The 21,207-nt window shown below is 34.0% G+C and overlaps 1 protein-coding gene across 2 annotated transcripts in view; it reads right to left on the bottom strand.

Annotated features, from left to right (window-relative positions):
- The window catches only part of RANBP17 (RAN binding protein 17), a 323,820-nt gene that overhangs the window by 265,389 nt on the left and 37,224 nt on the right, over positions 1–21,207 (bottom strand). For both annotated transcript variants that reach the window (XM_035014133.1, XM_035014141.1), the window contains one exon: positions 1,833–1,938. In XM_035014133.1, the coding sequence (XP_034870024.1) occupies positions 1,833–1,938 (106 nt within the window). The remainder of the gene's footprint in view (positions 1–1,832; positions 1,939–21,207) is intronic.

Genomic DNA, 21,207 nt, shown 5'->3' with positions numbered 1-21,207 from the left:
GGGAGTGGAGGGGGGAGAGGCAGGCTTCCCGCCAAGCGGGGAGCCCGATGCGGGGCTTGATCCCAGGACGCTGGGATCCTGACCTGAGCCGAAGGCAGGCGCTTAACGACTGAGCCACCCAGGCGCCCCTAAAAGAGAAATTTCTAAAACAAATTAAAAACATGGAGAAAACACTTTCAAAATGAATACTAAATATTAAGATTTTGATATACCCTGAGTTCTTATAGATAAATTAAGAAAGATAATCACAAAAGAAAAGCAGCTAAATGATACAATCTATATATATTTAAAAACCACAAAGAGAAAATGCAATTGGGAAAAACTGGAATGGAAAAAATATTTGACACCACTTGTAACCAAAGCAACAGAAATCAAAACAAGACATTTGTTATCTATAAACTGGCAAAGATAAGAACACTATTATCTAGAGTTCAACTGCAGAAAAAATGGTTAAGTCTCAGAGCCTTTGAGTTCAGAGAATAAACTGGTACAATTCTTCCAGAAGGTCATTTGGTGACTCTTTAAAATGCTGCAGACTATTCACCCAGCTATTCAGCCTTTAGGAATTAACTCTAATGAAATTATTTTGACCTACATAAAGATATAACTAAAAGAACATTCACCTCAAAGCAGTTTACAATATAGAAAAATTGAGAAACAAGCTAAAATTCCAAAAACTGGGGTATGTTTAAATTATGGTACAGCTGGGGTGCCTGGGTGGCTCAGTCGGTTAAGCATCGGTCTTTGGCTCAGAGCATGATCCCAGGGTCCTGGATCGAGCCCCACGTCGGGCTCCCTGCTCACCGGGGAGCCTGCTTCTCCCTCTTCTCCCCACCACCTGTGCTCTCTCTCGCTGTCTCTCAAATAAATAAATAAAATCTTAAAAAAAAAAATTATGGTACAGCTTAGAATATTTAATGTCTAGGTAAAATGTTCACAGTATTATGCTTGATTTAAAAAAAAAAAGTGTCAGGGGGGTTGGTGGGAGAGGGGTGTGTGGTAATAGAGTGCTTACTATTTGCCAGGCATTGTCCTAAGCATCTTAAAAACATTGACTCATTGAATCCTTATAATAGCCCAAAATGAATTAGCTATTATTATCTCCATTTTAGTTTACAAAACAGTATTATAGTATAATTTTTGTTCAAAAAATGTTGAAAAAGACACATATAATGTACATATATCCTCAAGTATTAATTAAAAAGACTCAAAGGTATTTAGCAAAATGACAGAAATAGTTATCTCCAAATTAATATATGACTTTTCTTTTTATTTGAAATACTTAAGTGTTCAATAAAAACATTACTTAGTTATGAAGAAAAATGTTATAAAAATAAATTAAAATATATAGAAAACCAACTCACATGTATTATTCACATGTAGGAATTTTCCTCAGTGTTAAGGCAAGTAATTCATTGCTTCTTATTAAGACTATGGTCATGAGGTGAAAAATCTAGTCAACAATCATAAACAAAGCTTGTACTGGGTAATTGACTATCCATTGCTTTTTGACCAGATATACTTCACCCCAATTTTGCCACCACCCAATACACAGCAATTTTGCCTGCTAAAGCAGGTCCTAAGAAATAAAAAGCAACCTAAATCTTCATCACACTATTTGAATGCAAGTTTAAAATATATTTGACCATAATACTTACTAGAGATTTGACTTCTACAAATCAGTTAACCTCTATGCCCTGGTTTTCTCACCAATAAAAAGAAAATAATACCTTCCTCAAAAGGCCAGGTACAAAATGTTTTAACTCATAATACCAGTTCAATAACTAAATCTCTTAACTACTTCGTCTGTAAATTTTGTGGCCATTACTTACCGGCAGGATAATTCTCCATCCATAGCATCATGTTCATCTGTACTGGTATATGTTAACCTTCCTCCAACAACTGTCCCAACTAAGTATACCAGCCATGCAAGACGTCCTAATATATACAAGAAAGAAAAATGTTTAGAAAGTATTGATAGAAACAATGCTTATTTTGCAGAAAATTCTAAAACTGGCAAAACACCAGTTCTTCCAAACAAGTGATAAACTACTGTGGACTCAGTCCCTGACAGAGTGGAGAGTGGGTTTTAAGTTTAGCAAGGCAGTATAACAGTAAAAATGACAGACTTTAGAGCCAGAAAAAACTATGTTCAAATCCTAGTTCAAACAATTTGCTAGGTGATGTTGCCTAAGTTATTTACCTCTTTACATCTTGGGGTTTTCATTTGAAAAATGGAGAAAATAAGATCTACTGTGAAGACTTATGATTAAAATTAAATTTGGTAACAAAACACCGAAAGTAATGTCTAGATCCAGGGCTGTTAGTAAGTACTAATACGATCCAATGAGCAGCATCTTTTCTGAATGGTCAATGTCATGATCATACCAGTCTGATCATTTTTAGTATTAGTTCTGCTTGAACCATAATAGATGGTAATAAATTTATTGCCTTTGTATTTTTATGCATAACTTTTTAAAATCCAAGACTGTCACCATTCAAATCACATAGTTTGACGACCAAATCAACTTCATGGACAATATTAGCAAGGGATTAAATAACTTTACAACAGTGGCACACGTGGAATCTACAGTTTTCACCAATCTTATTTTGGGGCAGCCAAAACTGAGTGGTTCAGACATGGAGTTATTATTGAATGATTTTTATTTAAGCCTATTATTTTACATCTCTAGATTCACTGATCTATGTATCAGATTCTCCAAAAATTTTAAGACCTTTATGAATAATTAACAACATACCAATTATCTTGCTAAAAAATTTGGTGCTATTTTTAGGGACTGATTTTTCAAAGATGACCAGGATATTTCATATTACCAAAATCAATTACATTTCTGTATTGAGAAACCTTCTCAAGTGAACTGAAGTATTTTTCACAAGGTATTGACTGGAACAGTCATAAAAGAGGCTGTCCGTGCTAACTGGAAGACTTAGGAAGGATAAATACCTACAGAAAAAGAGCACATTCTTCCTATATCCATACTGTGAATACTAGCAATCATTACAACTTATCAACTCCCTCTGACTTCTGGAGAGACAGCAGCCTAGTGAGGTGACAAACTTTCTGTAAGTTAGAAATACAACTTGGCAAGTATCCACATCCCCTATTCTATCATAAAACAATGAATAAATCCGAACAGACCATTATGCAGCCTTGGACATTAACAATGTCAAACAGCCAAATTGGTGAAAACACCAATTTGATTAAGTAATTCATAAAACAGACTCAAGCTTCAAGATATGTATAATTAGTGTAAAAAAAAAAAAGTAACAGAACAAAAAGCCCATGTAGGAAACAGAAGGTATTAAGAAAGTTACCTATATATTTCAGAATCGTTTTATGATTAATATAAAAGTTTATTAATAACATACACTATCCCCTGATGACCCTACTTCCTCTTAAGTGATTTCTCTTCCACACCTCTTCTATCTCAGGATTCCAACATGGAAGTAGGTGTTCTTGATGTTCCTCATTTCCACTTCCAAAACATACTCCCTCTCCATCATAAAAGCACTCAGCTTTATATCTTATATCATCAAACTATACTACCACATACCCCTTCTGGTTTCAATAACCTACTCTCCCTCAGGTTATTTTCCCTTATTTTTTTTTTTAAGATTTATAATTTATTTGAGAGAGAGAGAATGAGAGAGAACACATGAGAGGGGGGAGGGTCAGAGGGAGAAGCAGACTCCCTGCCGAGCAGGGAGCCCCATGTGGGATTCGATCCAGGGACTCCAGGATCAAGACCTGAGCCGAAGGCAGTCGCTTAACCAACTGAGCCACCCAGGCGCCCCAATTTTCCCTTATTTTTTGAAGATGTTAGTTTCAGGCTTGCTGTCACTTTTTCCAATAGTATTTCTATCATAATCAGCAGTAATTTCAGTATGTACAAAGATGAATCTTCCAACTCCAACAATCCTTCGTTTTACTGGGAATCTCTAACACATGAACCTATCATTTTCTTTTTTAAACAACTTTACTGAAATATAATTCACATACCATACAATTCACCCACTTAAAGTATATGACTCGTTTTTTTAAATAAATTCACAGGGTTGTACAACCACCACCATGACCTAATTTTATAACATTTCAATCTTTCCCAAAAGAAATTCCACTCTATACCCCTTAACCCCACCCCCAGCCCTAAGTAACTACTAATCTACTTCATGTCTCTTCAGATTTTTCCCATTCTGGACATTTCATTTGAATAGAATCATTTAACATGTGGTCTTTATAATTGTCTTCTTTCACTTAGCATAATGTGCTTTAGGATCATCCCTATTGGGAGTTTATATTGGTATTTCATTTTTTATAGCCAAAAAACCATTCCATTGTTTGAACTGATGGTTGCCAGAGGGGAGGGGGTTGGAGGATGGGCTAAATGGTTGAAGGGGAGGGGGAAACACAAGCCTCCAGTTATGGAAATGAAAAAGTCATGGGAATAAAAGGCACAGTACAGGGATTATAGTCAATGAACTATAATACCATTGTATGGTCACAGATGGTAACCACACCTGTGGTGAGAATACCATAAGGTATAGAGAAAGTTGAATTATTATGCTGTATACCTGAAACTAATGGAACACTGTGCGTCAACTATACTAAAAAAAAATTCCATTGTTGGACATATCAAATTTTATTTATCTATTCATCAGCTGATGGGCATTTGGGTTGTTTCTACATTTTGGCTTTAAAAATAATGCTGCTTCTCAGAAGCAGCCCAAATGTCTACTGACTAATGAATGGATAAGAAGACATGGGGGATATATATGATGGAATATTACGCAGCCATAAAAAAGAATGGAATATTGCCATTTGAAATGACATGAATGGAGATAGAATAGTATTATGCTAAGTGAAATAAGTCAGACAAATACCATGAGTTCACACATATGTGGAATTTAAGAAAAAAACAAATGAGCAAAGGGGAAAAAAAAGAGGCAAACCAAGAAACAGACTCTTAAGTATAGAGAACAAACTGACGGTTACCAGAGGGGTGGTGGGTGAGGGGAGGAGTTAAATAGGTGGTGGGGATTAAGAAGTGCACTTGTGATGAGCACCAGGTGCTAAATGGGGAAGTGTTCGACCACTATATTGTACACCTGAAACTAATATTATACTGTATGTTAACTAACTGGAATTTAAATAAAAACTTAAAAAAATTATACTGCTATGAATATTTGTGCAGTTTTTATGTGGATATGTTTTAATTTCTCTTGGCTATATCTAGAATTGGAATTACTGAGTCATATGATACCTAGATTTTTAACATTTTGAGGAAGGGCTAAACTGCTTTCCAAAGCAGCTGTACCACTTACATTCCCACCAGCAATATAAAGGTCCAAATCCTTCTCAACACTTGTTATTATGTCTTTTTTATTATATCCATCCGAGTGAATGTGAAGTGGTTATCTTGTAATTATGACATGTCCTTCCCTGATGACTAATGGTGTTGACCATCCTCACATATGCTTACTGGCCATTTACATATCTTCTTTGGAGAAAAGTCTATTCAAATCCTTTGCTCATTTTTAAGATTTTATTAGAGAGAGAGAGCACAAACAAGCAGGGAGAGGGGCTGAATGGGAAGGAGAAAGTGAGGGAGAGAGAATCTCAAGCAGACCCTGCACTGGGTGTGGAGCCCAACTCGGGGCTCAATCCCACAACCCTGAGATAGGGATGTGAGCCAAAACCAAGAATTGGACACTTAACCGACTGAGCCACCCAGGCACCCCTCCTCTGCTCATTTTTAATTGAGTTATGTTTTTTTTTTTTATTAGTGAGCTCTAAGAGTTCTTTATGTATTGTAGATGCAAGTTCCTTATCAGATATAGAATTTGCAAATATTTCCTCCCACTTTCTGGGTTGTATTTTCACTTTCTTGATAGTATCCTTTGAAGTAGTCTAAGACTTTTAACTGATGTAGTCCAAATTTGGAATTTTTCTTTTGTCACTTTAGCTTTTGGTGTATATCTAAGAAATCACTGCCCAACCAAAACTCATGTTTTCTTCTGAGTTTCATAGTTTTAACTCTTACATTTAGGTCTATGATTCATCTTGATTTAATTTTTGTGTATGGTGGGAGACAGTGGTTCAACTTCATTCTTTGCATGTGGTATCCAACTGTCTCAGCACCATTTGTCAAAAAGACTATCCTTTTGACATTGAATTGTCTTGCCACTCTTGTCAAAGAGCAAATGATTATAAATTGGAGGATTTCCTGGACTCTCAATTCTATTTTACTGATCTAATGTCTATCTTCATGCCAATTCCACAGTCTTGATTACTGTTGCTTTTTAATAAGTTTTGAAATCAGAAGGTGTGAATCTTTAAACTTCATTCTTTTTCAAGCTTATTTTGAATATTCTGGGTTTCCCGGATTTCCTTATGAATTTCAGGATCAGTGTGTCAATTCCTGCAAAGAAGCCAGCTGGGACTTAAACAGAGATTGTGCAGAATCTGTAGGTCAATTTGGGGAGTACTGTCATCTTACCAATATTAAGTCTTCTGATCCATGACCATAGGTGTCTCCACATGTAGATCTCTAATTTCTTTCGACAATGGTTTACAGTGGTCAGTATCTAAGTATAATGCTTCTTTTTTTAAACTTATACCTAAGTATTTTATTCTTTTTGATGCCATTTTAAATTGAACTGATTTTCAGTTTTGATTAATTGGCAATATATAAGCATACTATTGATTTTATTGATCCTGTATCCTGCAACTTTGTTAATCTCTTATTAGTACTAACAGTTTTTTGGGATCTGCCATTTCTTCAGTCTCTTACAAGCTTAATGTCTTCTCTATCCTGCTTAGCTAGCTTCACTTCTTTGCTCAATCCTCAATCGTTAAAATCTCTGTCTTGCATACCACTTCAACTCCTCTCTTGCTCTGACATACTCATCTTACAACCATAATTGTTTAAATCCAATTCCCCAGGTAGTCTTTGCCTATACTCACACAATTTAATATAACTGGAGAAAGATACAACCATGCTGACCAGTCTCACTTTGTATTCACCTTTTCAGTAAGGCCTTCTAGATAACCATCATCAATTCCTTCCACCCATGTACGCACAAGCCATCAAAAAGTGGAGTCTATTCTTCCAAACCTTTCTAAGTATGGGCTGGATTGTAACTTTTCTGACCAACAGAATACGGTGGAATTGACATCATTCCAGTACTGGGCTTAGCCTTTAAGAGAACTGGCAGTTTCTTTCAGTCTCTTAGGAAAATGTTCACTCTGGGGAAGCCAATCACCATGTAAGAAGACCACATACCCTGAGACTATCATACTATGAGGAGGCCCAAGCTAGCAAGGCACAGAAATGTCCACCGAGAGCCCATTCATTGAACATTTCAGCCCAGATACCAGACTTGTGAGTAAATAATCACTCAGGTGACTTCAGCGCCAGCTGTCATCTGATTACAATGCCTGAAAGATCCCAAATGAGAATCAACCAGCTGAGACTTAACAAATCTCAGAGAACACAGAGAGATGATAATACAATGACTGTTATTTGATAAGCTACTAAGTTTTGGTAAGAGATAGCGAGAACATAATCTGCCAACATTTCATATCATATATCATATCATATCATATCTCCCCTTCCCTGCTTTTTTTTTTTAATTTTAGAACTTACTACTTTCTAATATAATATATATTTTACTTATTTATCTTGCTTTGTTACCTGTCTATCCCAATAGAATATCAACTGCATGATAGCAGTTATTTTTTCTGTTTGGTTGTCTATTGCATCTCCAGAGGCTAAAGCAGTGCCTAGCACATAGTAAGTTATCAAAGGACATGGGTTACTGGATTAAAAAATCATTACATAGAAAAGATAGCATGAAACAGGCAAGAAAAAGTTAACATTTTATTATCACTTTAAATATTAAAATGTAGAGTCATTACTAAAAGTGAATGTTAATGGTAATTATATTTTTATTGCTTAAATAAAACAAAACCAACCCAAAGCATACTCAACACAAGATGTGATGAAGTCTATCCTCGTTATTTGCAGACAGTCTACAGCCATACCACCCTGAATGCGCCTGATCTCATCTGATTTCAGAAGCTAAGCAGGGTCAGGCCTGGTTAGTACTTGGATGGGAGATTCTCCTACTTGAAAATTTGTCTACTTGGTAAAATTTGTAACTCCAGAAATACTTGTGACCATTCATGCATAGGTGCACAACAAAATAATCTGAGTAGCCCAATGTGTTCCTTTTTTTTGCACTTTGGTGCTTTCTGTTGGTGATTTTACTGTTTAAAATACTCCCCAAGAATAGTAAAGTGCTGCATAGTGCCCCTCCATGAAAAAAAGGCTGTTATGTGTCTCATACTGAAAATACATGTGTTAGATAAGCTTCGTCCAGGCATGAGTGTTAGGGATCCTGGCTATGAGTTCAATGTTAATGAATCAATAATATACAGTAAACAAGGTGTCTTTAAACAAACACATATAAAACAAGGTTATATGTTCATCAGTCAATGAAAATGTTGTGACAGGAGGCTGCAGGAACTTAACCTATATTCACCCTAGAAACAATAGTTTAACATTTGCTAATTCAGTGTTCACCGCAGCTTTATAGAACATAAATACTGAATAAGAAAATTTGACTCTATTTCTCAGAATCTTACAGGAGTCATTATTAATAGATTATGCTGCAACTGTGCATGGGACATACACATTTTGAGTAAGGGATATGAATCTGAAAAACTACAAGTATAATTTTTGGTGAATGCAGTGTAATAATTCACCTGCCCCATTAATGGAAGTCATTAGTTAAAAAATATCATACTGCAAATTTTCTCAAGATGAAAAATATTATTTAAATGTAAATAATAACCTTCTTAAATAATAACCTTCTTTATATGTTTTATCAATTTAGATTTCTAGATACTGGTTTTTCTTAAAGCAAGTTTGACTATTACTAAAAATAATAGCAAACATTTATATGATATTTTCTGTGTACTAGGTACTATTCTAAACATTATATCTATTACCTATACTTACATTCATTTAATGTCACAAATGTTCCTATTAAAAACTGCAGAGATATGATTCCATACAGGCAATAGAGTTACAAGAGTCTGTTCTCATACCATTAGGAGATACATACCACTACCTCTCAAGATGGATGAAAGGGAATACTCAAACAGCACAGTTGTCAATTAGCTGGACAAACCTTGATGATCCAACAATATCTTATGATCCAAGAATCTCTCAAGTGTTTAACACATTTTAATTCCCAATCCGGAATTTTTCTCTGTCTCCCAAGTTTTGACCACAGATGAGACTGCATCTACCTTTGGGATCAGGTCTAGGGTCTTTTATTCTTCCTTTGATTCCCAAACCACTCACGATAAAACCAAGTATATGTGACACATGAAATGAGTATGTGTTGAATGGCTGAATTTAAAATAAGAAAACTTATTTTGGGGGTTCATCGCTAATGTAAACACAGAAACATCTGCCTACTAACTCTTGATTAAAAACAAGCCTACTTGAAAATAGTCAAAGAATTCACCATGCATGTAATTTTTGTATTTCTCTGTTGAAATATCAATATTAAAAAAAATGGAGGCAGTACAATTTAGCTACCATGAGCATAGGCTTGGTCCAAATCCTGCCTGTACTATTAATAATGCTAGTTACTTAATTTCTCATTTTTAATTCTCTTATTTATAAATATGAGGGTAATAATTATACCTGGCTCACAGGCTTGTGACAAGCACTAAATAGTACTTTGCATGTAAAGTATTCATAATAATGCTTCTTACAAGTGCTCACTAAATGTTGACTATTACTACTATTATTATAAAATAGCCATCCCCTTTTTAGTTCTTCTATATCAAACCTACGAAAACCAAAACATACCAATGTTACTTTTATATGTTCATCGTTAAGTTTTACTTTAAAAGCTCCTCATGAAAATTAAGTCACAATATTTAAAAATTTTTAAGTTCTTTTGTCTCTACCAGATACTTGTTGCAATTAGAGCTAATTACCATTAGCCATATATATTTTCTTTTTTTTTTTTTTCTTAAAGATTTTATTTATTTATTTGACAGAGAAGGAGAGAGAGAGCACACAAGCAGAGGCAGAGGGAGAGGGAGAAGCAGACTCCCCACCAAGCAGGGAGCCTGATGTGGGACTCGATCCCAGGACCCTGGGATCCTGACCTGAGCTGAAGGCAGATGCTTAACCATCTGAGCCACCCAGGCGCCCAGCCATATATATTTTCTTAATGCTGTTTGTCAAACAAAGCAAAAAACTGTAAAGTGAAAATAAAATTTCCAAATAAAACACACTTAGAAAAGCATGTGCCTTTCTATGTGTCGTGTTTTGCTGTAGGGCTATAACTAAATATGTGTAAGTATGGGGTAGGGTGAGAAGGGGGAGACCCCATGCCCAAAGGATTGAACCTCACTAGGAGAAAAATGTTTTTTTCAGTGCAGTTGATGAGTATCACTGTCCAATAATAAAAAGATAAAAGATACTAATAAGACATGAATTTCTCAAATTTAAATTTTTTATTGTTTAATTCTTTTTATTCTGTGACTCTGAAATTAAGGTTTATACATCAAGAAACACTACGCAAAAATAACATGGGATCAATTGTGAGTATTTTTTTCTCCAATTATGGTAAATTCTGAACGGAAGTTTGTTTATTCAGAGGAAAAATAGAATATTTACTCTCCTTGTTTTAGAAAGCACGGACTCCTATCATACAAGAAACAAAAGCAGGCATTTCTTAACCCTTAGAAACTTAACAACCACTGACTGAATAAATTAGGATTAGTGTTAGAAATCAACATTGGAATATAAAGGATTATTAAACTATCAAACATAATTTTCATATTTAATTGAATGAGAAATAATATGAGAAAATAATATTTCTCATACATATCCTTTCCCTAAACCTCAACAATTTTAGACTGACAATATTCAAAATCATAAATGTTACTTTGGTTATAGAATTTTGTCCACAAAGTTTAAAGAACAATGTAAATCCATAAATCAAAATTACATTTAGAAATTTAAATATCCAATACATAAGTTTCACATCTATAAATTCATTTTGAATCTCATCTTTATAATGAGACTAAATTTCCATTATAATTTTCCATTTTTCTATTTATTCTGAAATGTTCAGGGCACTTGCTTTAGCAGCTGTTCAAGCACAGAACATTTTTTCCTTTAACAAAATAATTATTGCTGTAATAATCTGTAATTATGGTTTATAACTGCAATAATCCCAAAGAAATCAGTCATTACCATAGATCACAAGTAATCGTTAACTACTGTTAATGACCTATTTCTTAGGGATTATTGTTTTTGTAAACCATGACCATATCACCACAAATATGGAAGAGCAAGACAATATAATACAAATGAGATCATAATATAATAATAAACTTATTTTGTAACATTAAAAGCCATTAAGCCTCTAAATTAAAGCAAACATAACGAGAGCATATAATTTTCTTTGTTCAACACTAACTGTTTAGTCTGCACAAAAGAAACTGAATACTGCTACATATGGTGGTATAAAATAGAGCCACATTAGGCACTTTTTGTAATATAAAACAATCATTTTTAAGTAGAACACAGATATCTTTAAAAGGCAGATTCCTTCCCAATGACAAAAACAAAAAAAAAGGAAACATGTTAAAAATTTTCTATATATTGGGCATTAGAGACTGAAATGTTATTAAAACTACATAGTAAATGCAACCATAAAAACTCCTTGAATTTATATTAATCAAGAATCAGGTCTTACTTAATTCATTCAATAGACCTATTTAAATATCAATAAAGGGGCGCCTGGGTGGCTCAGTTGGTTAAGCGACTGCCTTCAGCTCAGGTCATGATCCTGGAGTCCCGGGATCGAGTCCCGCATCGGGCTCCCTGCTCAGCAGGGGGTCTGCTTCTCCCTCTGCCCTCTTCCCTCTCGTGCTCTCTGTCTCTCATTCTCTCTCTAATAAACAAATAAAATCTTTAAAAAATAAATAAATAAATAAATAAATATCAATAAATTATTACATTGAAGTTAATTCCATTTGTGTATCTCAGAACAGCTATACTTCCATTCAGTACCCTTTTGTAGGAAAACAGGTATTATTTTATAACTGAATCTTTTTACTTTTTACATTGCAAAGTAATATTTGATATATAAGAAGCCATGTGTAATGGATATGAAGTGCAATGAAACAAACACCTTTAATCCCCTATCCAACTTAAGAACCAACGCTACCCCTCCTCAAACATATCCCCTTACCTGCCACCCTAGAGGTAACCATGATCCTGTATTTGGCGCTTACTATTCTCTGAAAATTTTTTTTCATTTTATCACTTATGCATATACTCCTAAATAATATATTTTTAGTCTCATTTGTTTTGGGGCTTTAAGTGTTTCATACTACATACAGTTTCCTGAAAACTGCGTTACTTCACTAGCTATCGTATCTGTGACATTCATCATAAGTATACCTGTACTTCATTCATTTTTATTGTTACAGAATACTGTATTGTATAAGCACATTATATATATGTATATGGGTATTTGAGCTGTTTCCACTTTGTGCCTTTAAGAACAAGTAGACCATGAACATTCAGTCTTTCAGTCTCACAGGACCTTTGGAGAAGAGATTTTCTAGAGGACATTCCTAAGACTGCAAGTGCCAGGCCAGCAGGGATTCAAATGTTCCACTTTGCAAAATAACATCAAACTGACTTCCATCCCATTTCTAATTGATTTACTTTATATTCCTACCACAAGTGTGTAAGAATTCCCTTTGATCTACATTCTCCTATAAGATTTCTTATTTTTGCCAACCTACTGGGAGTAAAATGGTATCTCATGTGCCTTATGTTTCTAAAATACTCAAGTGTATGGGTTCATTTATAATTATTTTTGCAATTTAGTTTTAGTTTAATTGCAAACTGGTAAGAATGTGGACACTCTGATGCTGTATGACTGAAATTTGTTGAGACTTGCTTTATATGCAAATACTTGTTCAACTTTTTAAAACTGACATGCAATTCCCATTATAACATTATATTAGTTTCAAGTATAAAATATAATGATTTGATATTCGTAAATATTAGGAAATGATCACCACATTAAGTCCAGTTAACATTTATCACCTCCCATAGTCACCAACTTTTTTTATGATAAGGTCTTTTAAGATTTATTCCCTCAACAACTTTCAAATATATAATACAGTACTATTAACTATAGTCACCACGCTGTACATTACATCCCCATGACTTATTTATTTTATAAGTGGAAGCTTATACCTTTTGACCACATTCACCCACTTTGCCCACCCCCCACTCCCCTCCTCTGGCAACCACGAATCTGTTCTCTATATTTATGGGTTCAGTTTTTTGTTACGTTTTACTTTCAGATTCTACATATAAGTGAGATCATATGGTATTAGTCTTTCTTTGTCTGACTTACTTCACTTAGCATAATGTCCCAAGGATCCATCTTTGTTGTCACAAATGGCAAGATTTCATTCTTTTTCATGGCTGAATAATATTCCATTTCTCTCTCTCTCGCGCGCACACACACACACACACACACACAACTTTCTCCATTCATCCATCAACAGACATTTAGATTACTCCCATGTCTTGCTATCGTAAATAAAGCTGCAGTGAACGTGGGGGTGTAGATATCTTTTCAAGTTAGTGTTTTTGTTTTCTCTGAATAAATAGAGAGAGGCAGAATTGCTGGATATGATGGTAGCACTATCTTTAATTTTATGAGGAACTTCCATACTGTTTTCCATAGTGGCTACATCAATTTACATTCCCACCAACAGTGAATGAGGCTTCCCTTTTCTCTACATCTTTGCCAACGCTTGTTTTCTCTTGTCTTTCAGATAAAAGTCATTCTAACAGGTGTGAGGTGCTTTCACTGTGGTCTTGATTTCCATTTCCCTGATGACTAGTGATGTTGAGCACCTTTTGATGCATCTGTAGTTGCTGAGTTGTATGAGTTCTTTACATATTTTGGATATTAACCTTTCATCAGATATATATGTTTGCAAATATTTTCTCCCATTGGGTAGGTTACCTTTTCATTCTGTTAATGAAAACTTTCAATGAAGAACCTCAGCAAAGATCTACTGGTAGAAAACATTCTGGTTTTGTCTGAAAATGTCTTTTGTTTTGTCCTTGTTCTTGAAAGGTACTTTTGCTGACATATAATCATAGGATTGCTGTTATTTTGGCTCAAGTTTTAAAAAATAATATTCTACCATCCTCTGGCTTACATTTTTACTGTTGAGAAGTAAGTTTATCAGTCTATTTTATACTTCTCAAGCTGCTTTGGAGATAATCTGTCTCTGGGACTACACAGTATGTCTAAAAAAAAATTTTTTTTTTGACTGGTATATGTTGGGGCTTGCTGTATCAATGGATTCATGTCTTCCATTAATTCCAAAAAAATTCTCAAATAGATTATCTTCATTATTGCCTCTGTTCCATCTTCTCTATTCTGTTTTCCTGGGATTGATTTGACACCCTGATGTTTCATCCCATCCTTTAACTTCTTTTTTAATATTCTCACTTCCTTGTTTCTCTACATTCTTAAAAATTTCTTCAAACCTAACTGCCAATTTGCTAATCCTTTTCTTAGCTAGGTCTAATTTACTGTTTTACACATCCACTAAATTTTAGATCACAAAAGTTTTTCTTCAATATTAAAAAGTTTTACCTGAGTCTTCTTCAACCTGCCTTAGTCATTTGTCATACCCTTGTTTGCTATTTTGTTACTCTATTTTTCATTTCTTTAAACATTTCATACATAATTATTTTATATTCCCATCCAATTCCAGTATCTTAAGTCCTTGGGAAGGTCTAAGTCAAATAGGTAATTTATTGTTTCTGTTAGTGCTCACTGATGACATCTTGTTTCATTATTCGTGTACTTGTTATTTTTAAAATTATGAGCACTCATTTGGTGATGTGAATCTGCAGGATTCTCAAGGCCCTAAATTATGCTTGCTATTCATCAGAGAAGGCTTTAATTTACTTTTTTGCTGGAAGCCAAGGGGCTCTATCATTTTGGCACCACTTTATCCCCTTTCAAGGGTCCAACTTAATATATAAATCTAAGTTCAGGACACATACCTTGCTACAGGCCTAAGGCCTTGCCACCAATTTAATCACTGCCTTTGAACACAAAACTGCCTTTTGCCTTTGTTTGCTGCTGGCTAGTCCCATTCTGGTTAAAGTTCATTTTTTTGAGGGAGAAATAGTCAGAAGAGGTGGGGGGGGGGGGCTGGTGGACAGAGGAGTGGAGAGTAGCAGAGGGGAGGAGAAGGAACCTCAAAAATTTCATGTACTTATTTCAAGCCCAGCAATGCATTAAAAAGTTTATCCAGGAGCTGACTCTTTTGCATCTGAAAAGCCTTTCAGAGCAACAAGCTGACCACAAAGAAGTGAAAGCTACTACTGATTCTTTACTATTAAAAAGAAGCAAACACTATTGGGATATAAACCAAAAAGAAAAATGTAATTTTACAGGCAGCTGGCCATAACATAATTGAGTTAATGAGGAAAACAAATCTGAAAAGACTATACGGGATGCCATTGAGTCATTAGACAAAAAAAAAACAAAAAACAACCTTTCAAAAATACTACAACACAGGCTTACAGGGCAACCACATAGCTACAAAAAGATACCTCATGGAAAAGACAAGGAGGGATGAAAATCCAGCCTGTACTCTACACACCAATCTGTGCACTCTACTGTGGTGCATCTGCACTTAAGGTGCACAAAGACACCAAATGTACTACTGAGCTAATAAGAAAGTAAAATAAATCCTCAAAGGCCAAAATGATGTGAGGGCTAAAATCTAGAGACATAAGCATGGAAAAAACTAGAGAACCCGAGTTTCTCCTTGATGGACAAAGGACAAAGCCAGGGCATGTCCAATGTGAGGAGCCCAACAAAAGCTGAGACACAGTTATACCCTTACTGAATAAAATGAACTGGAGGGGGAAAAAAACCTGCCCTTGGCAGAGAAAGACAACAGAGAAACTTGTCTGACTTGACTTTAACATTAGGTAGGAGGAGGAAAAAACCAAGTCAGACCTCACATGGTTTGTGGCCTTAATACAGACATCCATGTGATATGAAGAACCTTATTCTAAGGAAATAGGTTCACAAGGTACTGAGTTGGTAGTCCTCCTCCACCTCATTCAGTTAATGGACTAAATATTCCAATTAAAGGACAGGATGGTCAGAATGGGTTTTTTTTTTTTAAAGAAAGAACTATATACTAAGAGTGAGGTACTTTAAATATGAAGACACAGACAGACTGGAAGTAAATGCATGGATAAGGATATACTTTGTAAACAGAGAGCATAAGAAGGCACTGACTTCAGTAATATCAGGTAAGACTGATTTCAAGATGAAAGATTTTAATAGGAAAGACAAAACAATTATAGATATCTATATGAAGCAAAAACTGACAATTAAAAGTAGCTAAGACAAATCCACAATTCTATTTAGAGATTATAACAGCTCTCCCTATAAATAACAGAAATAGATCAAAACAAAACAAAAATCAGTAAAGACAAAGAATACATGAACAACACTATTAAAACCATCTTGACTTAATTTCTATTTATAAACTGCTATTCCCAAATGGTAAAATACATATTCTTTTCAAGTGTACATGGTATGTTTACCAGGACATACCATATGCTAGGTCATAAAACAAGTCTCAATAAATTTTAAGTTTGAAATCCTGTAAGATAATCTTTGAACAACATAGAATTAGAAATCAGCAACAATAAGAAAACTTCTAAGAAAACCCCAAATACTTGGAAATAAAAAACACATGCTTCAAATTCCATAAATTAACAAAGAAATACAGATTAGAAAACATTTTTAACTAAGTGATTATAAAAATATCAAAATTCATGAGATGCAGCTACAATACTTAACAATGAAATTCATAACTTTAAATGTTTCTACTAGAAAAATACAAAAAATCTAAAACTCAAAGATGTGGAATCTCTATCTAAAACTAGGCAGGAAAAAGATGAAATAAAATCAATAGTATAAGGCAGAAAATAATAAAGCTAAAATAACTTATGAAATAAAAAAATGAACAAACAATAAAGAAAATCAATAAAACTAGAAGTTGGTTCTTTGAAAAGATTAACAAAATTGATAAATATCTAATTGGGGTCAATGAGGGGAAAAGAAAAAAAAGGCAACAACTGTCAATGTCCAGAATGAGGAGGGGCGCCTGGGTGGCTCAGTCATTAAACGTCTGCCTTCAGCTCAGGTCATGATCCCAGGGTCCTAGGATCCAGCCCCGCTTCCGGCTCTCTGCTCAGCAGGAAGCCTGCTTCTCCCTCTCCCACTCCCCCCTGCTTGTGTTCCCTCTCTTGCTGTGTCTCTCATTGTCAAATAAATAAAATCTTAAAAAACAGAACAAAAAAAAGAATGAGGGGTGGGTGGGTAAAATAGGTGAACAGGGTCAAAAGTTAAAAACTTCCAGTCGAAAACTAAGTCATGGGGGTAGAATATACAGCATGGTGACTATAGTTAATACTGTATTGCATATTTGAAAACTGCTAAGTGGGTAAATATTTTAAAGTTCTCATCACAAGAAGAAAATAATTTTATAACTATGTATGGTGATAGATGTTAACTAGACTTACTGTGGTGAGCATTTTGCAATATATACAAATATCAAATCATTATGTTGGATACCTAGAAACTAATAATGTTCTACGTCAAGTATGCTTCAGTTAAAAAAAAAAAAAGAACGAAAGGAACATCATTTCAGATCCTATAGACAGTAAAGGAATAATAACAGAGTATTAGAAATAACTTTATTCCAAAAAATTTAAAAATAGGACAAATTCGTTGAAAGATACAAATGACTAAATTTAAGCCCAGGAGAAACAGAAAATTTGAATAGTCCTATATCAATTGAAGAAATCAAATTTGTAATTCTAAACCTTCTAGGCCCACCACTGACTTTGCCGGTGAATTCTATAAAACTTCTAAGAAAGAAATAATACTCATACTCCACAAACTCTTTCAGAAGATAAAGAAAGAAGAGGAATCACTTCCTGACCCATTTTATGAGGCCAGTACTACCCTGTTACCAAAACCAGGCAAAGGCATCACAAGAAAATAAAACTACAGACAAATATCCTTCATGAACATCAATATAAAGTAAAAATTTTTTTTGCAAACTGAATCTAACCCTATATAAATGAAAACTATATCATAACCAAGTAGGATTTATCCTGAGAATGTAAAGCTAGTTTAACACAGAAAAATCAATCAATGTAATTCACTATATTAGTAAAAAAAGAGAAAAAATAGTTCATTTGAATAGGTGGATAAAAAGCATTAAAACAAAAATGCCGCATTCATTATAAATAGCCAGAGGAATAGAAGGGAATTTCCTCAAATTTATTATGAACATCCTTTAAAAAACCTACAGATAACATCCTACATCAATGGTGAAAGGCTCAATGCTTTATATGTACAAATAGAAACAAGGCCAGACTATCCACTCTCACCACTTTTATTCAACATTGTACCGAAGGTCCTACCAGTGGAATAAGGCAAGAAAAAGAAAGAAAAAGCATGAAGACAAGACATTAAACTGTCTTTATTTGCAGATGACATGTCATATGTAACAATCCAAAAGAATCCACAAAAAAGCTATTAGAATAAGTAAATTTAGCAAAATCATAGGACACAAAGAGAAAAATCAATTCTGGTTTTATAGAGTAGCAGAGAATAATTATAAAATTTACAATACCATCAAAAATATATAGTAATAAATTTAGTGAAACATTTTTAATACCTGTGCACTGAAAGCAATAAAACATTGCAAAGAAAATTAAGGGACAACTATATTAGTGGAACAATATACCATGTCCATGAACTGGAAGACTCAATACTGTTAAGATTGCCCAAATGGATGCATAGATTGAGGCAATCCCAATCAAAATTCTAGTGAGATTTTTTTTAAAGAAATTAACAAGCTGATGCTAAAATTAATATAGAAAGGCAAAAGACTTGGAACAGACAAAACTGTCTTGAGAAACAAGAATGAGATGAGAGTACTTAGATTACCTGGTTTCAAGACTTACAAAGTTACAGTAACTAAGACAGTATAACACTAACATAAGGAAGGACATATAGATCAATGGTACAGAATAGAGTCCGGTAATAAACCTCAGCCTCTTATAATCAATTGATTTTGACAAAGGTGTTACAATAAATCAACAGGGAAAAAGACATTGTTTCAGCAAATGGTGCTGGAACTACTATATAACTGTATGGGGTGAGGAGGAGGCTTACTGTTAACTCACACTATTCACAAAAATTAACCCTAAGTGGTTCTGACTTAAACATAATAGCTAAAAACTATTAAACTTCTAGAAGAAAACATAGAATATCATCTCTGTGACTTGGGTGGCAGATTTCTTAAATACAAAAAGCACAAGCCAGAAAGAAAAACTTGAAAAGGCAGGTCATCAAAATTTAAAACTTTTGCTCTTTGAAAAATAGTTAAGAAGATACACCACAGGCAGGGAGAAAATACTTGCAAAGATATATTGGAAAGAGAGATTATATATAGAATATATAAAACCCTCTTAAAATTCCAATAAGAATACGTATAAAAGAATAAACAACCCAATTTAAAATTGGGCAAATATGTGAACAAACATTTCACAAAAGAAGATATATGAATGGGCAAAAAGCACACAACCATTGTCAGGGAAATGCAAATTAAAACCACAATGAGACACTATTATTAGATACCCAGTAGAATGGCTAAAGTTAAGAAGACAATATCAAATCATGATGCAGATGTGGAGCAAATGAAACCCTCACACATTGCTAATGAGAATGAAAAATGGTACACTTTGTAAAACAGTATAGCAGTATCCTATAATATTAAACATACATTTCTCATATGACCCAGCAATCTTAGGTATTTACCCATGAGAAATAAAAATTTAAGTAGATACAAAGACTTGTCTGCAAATGTTCATAGCACCATAATTCATAATAGCCCCAAAACTGAAAGTGGAATTCAAATGTCCATCACACAGTGACTAGATAAAATATGGTAAAGTCATACTATGGAATACTATGCAGCAATAAAAAGGGACAAAATATTAATATACATGATATATTTGAATGTCAAAAACATTATGCTATGCAAAGTCAAACACAAAAGACTACTTATTGTATGATTCCATTTATAAAGAAATCTAAAAGAGACAAACTACAGTGACAGAAACCATGGTTCCTGGGTCAAGAGACAGGGAAAGGGATCAAAGAGCATGAGGAAATTATTTGGAGTGAAGGAAGTGTTCTCTATCTTGAATGTGGTGATAGTTACATGGCTGTGAATAACTTAATTCATCAAACTATATACTAAAAAAAAAAAAAAAAGATATTTGCAACTCTCTCAGAGACAAGGAGCTCATTTTTCTAAAATACAAAGAGCTCTTAAAAAAAAAAAAAAAATCAATGAGAAAATAAAAAGAGCGAAGAAATGAACAGGTCATTACAGAACGAGATGACTAAATAGCTCTTAAATAAATTTAAGCAATGCCTAATTGTACTGATATGAGAATGTTAAATTATACTGAAAAACCATTTTTCACCTACAGAATTGCTAAGAATTCAAAAGGCTGGTAAATTATCCTGTGAAGGCAATATGGAAACACTCCCAAAGAGCTGATGGACAGGTAAACTGACATAATCCTTACCAAGAATAATTTGGCAGTATCTATAAAAGTTTATCCTTTCCCCAATAGTAATTCCACTCTGGAAATTTATCTTATATATATATACTTGCAGACATGTAAAAAAACTTATGTATGTCGTTAATCTATATGGAATTAATTTTAATAGCTGATGATGACAACTCAAATGACTTTCAGTGGTGGACAGAATGGTCAAATAAATTATGATACAGTATGATACATTCAAAAAATAAAAAATTATGCATCTATAAAAAAATTAGAATTTTCTGTATGCTGATTTGAAAATAGCTATAAAATACATTGTTAAATGAAGATAAAAAGACAGGAACAGAACATTAAGGGTGGTATGCCACATCCAAAGTAAATAAAGGGGGATAAGAATTTTTAAGTTCAT

This window comes from Mirounga leonina, unplaced genomic scaffold (genome assembly GCF_011800145.1).
Source record: "Mirounga leonina isolate KUSES-001 unplaced genomic scaffold, KU_Mleo_1.0 Mir_104, whole genome shotgun sequence".
In the NCBI taxonomy this organism is placed as follows: Eukaryota; Metazoa; Chordata; class Mammalia; order Carnivora; family Phocidae; genus Mirounga; species Mirounga leonina.
The sequence above is the reverse complement of the archived record's forward strand: the minus strand, read 5'-3'. Positions and strand labels throughout refer to the sequence as shown.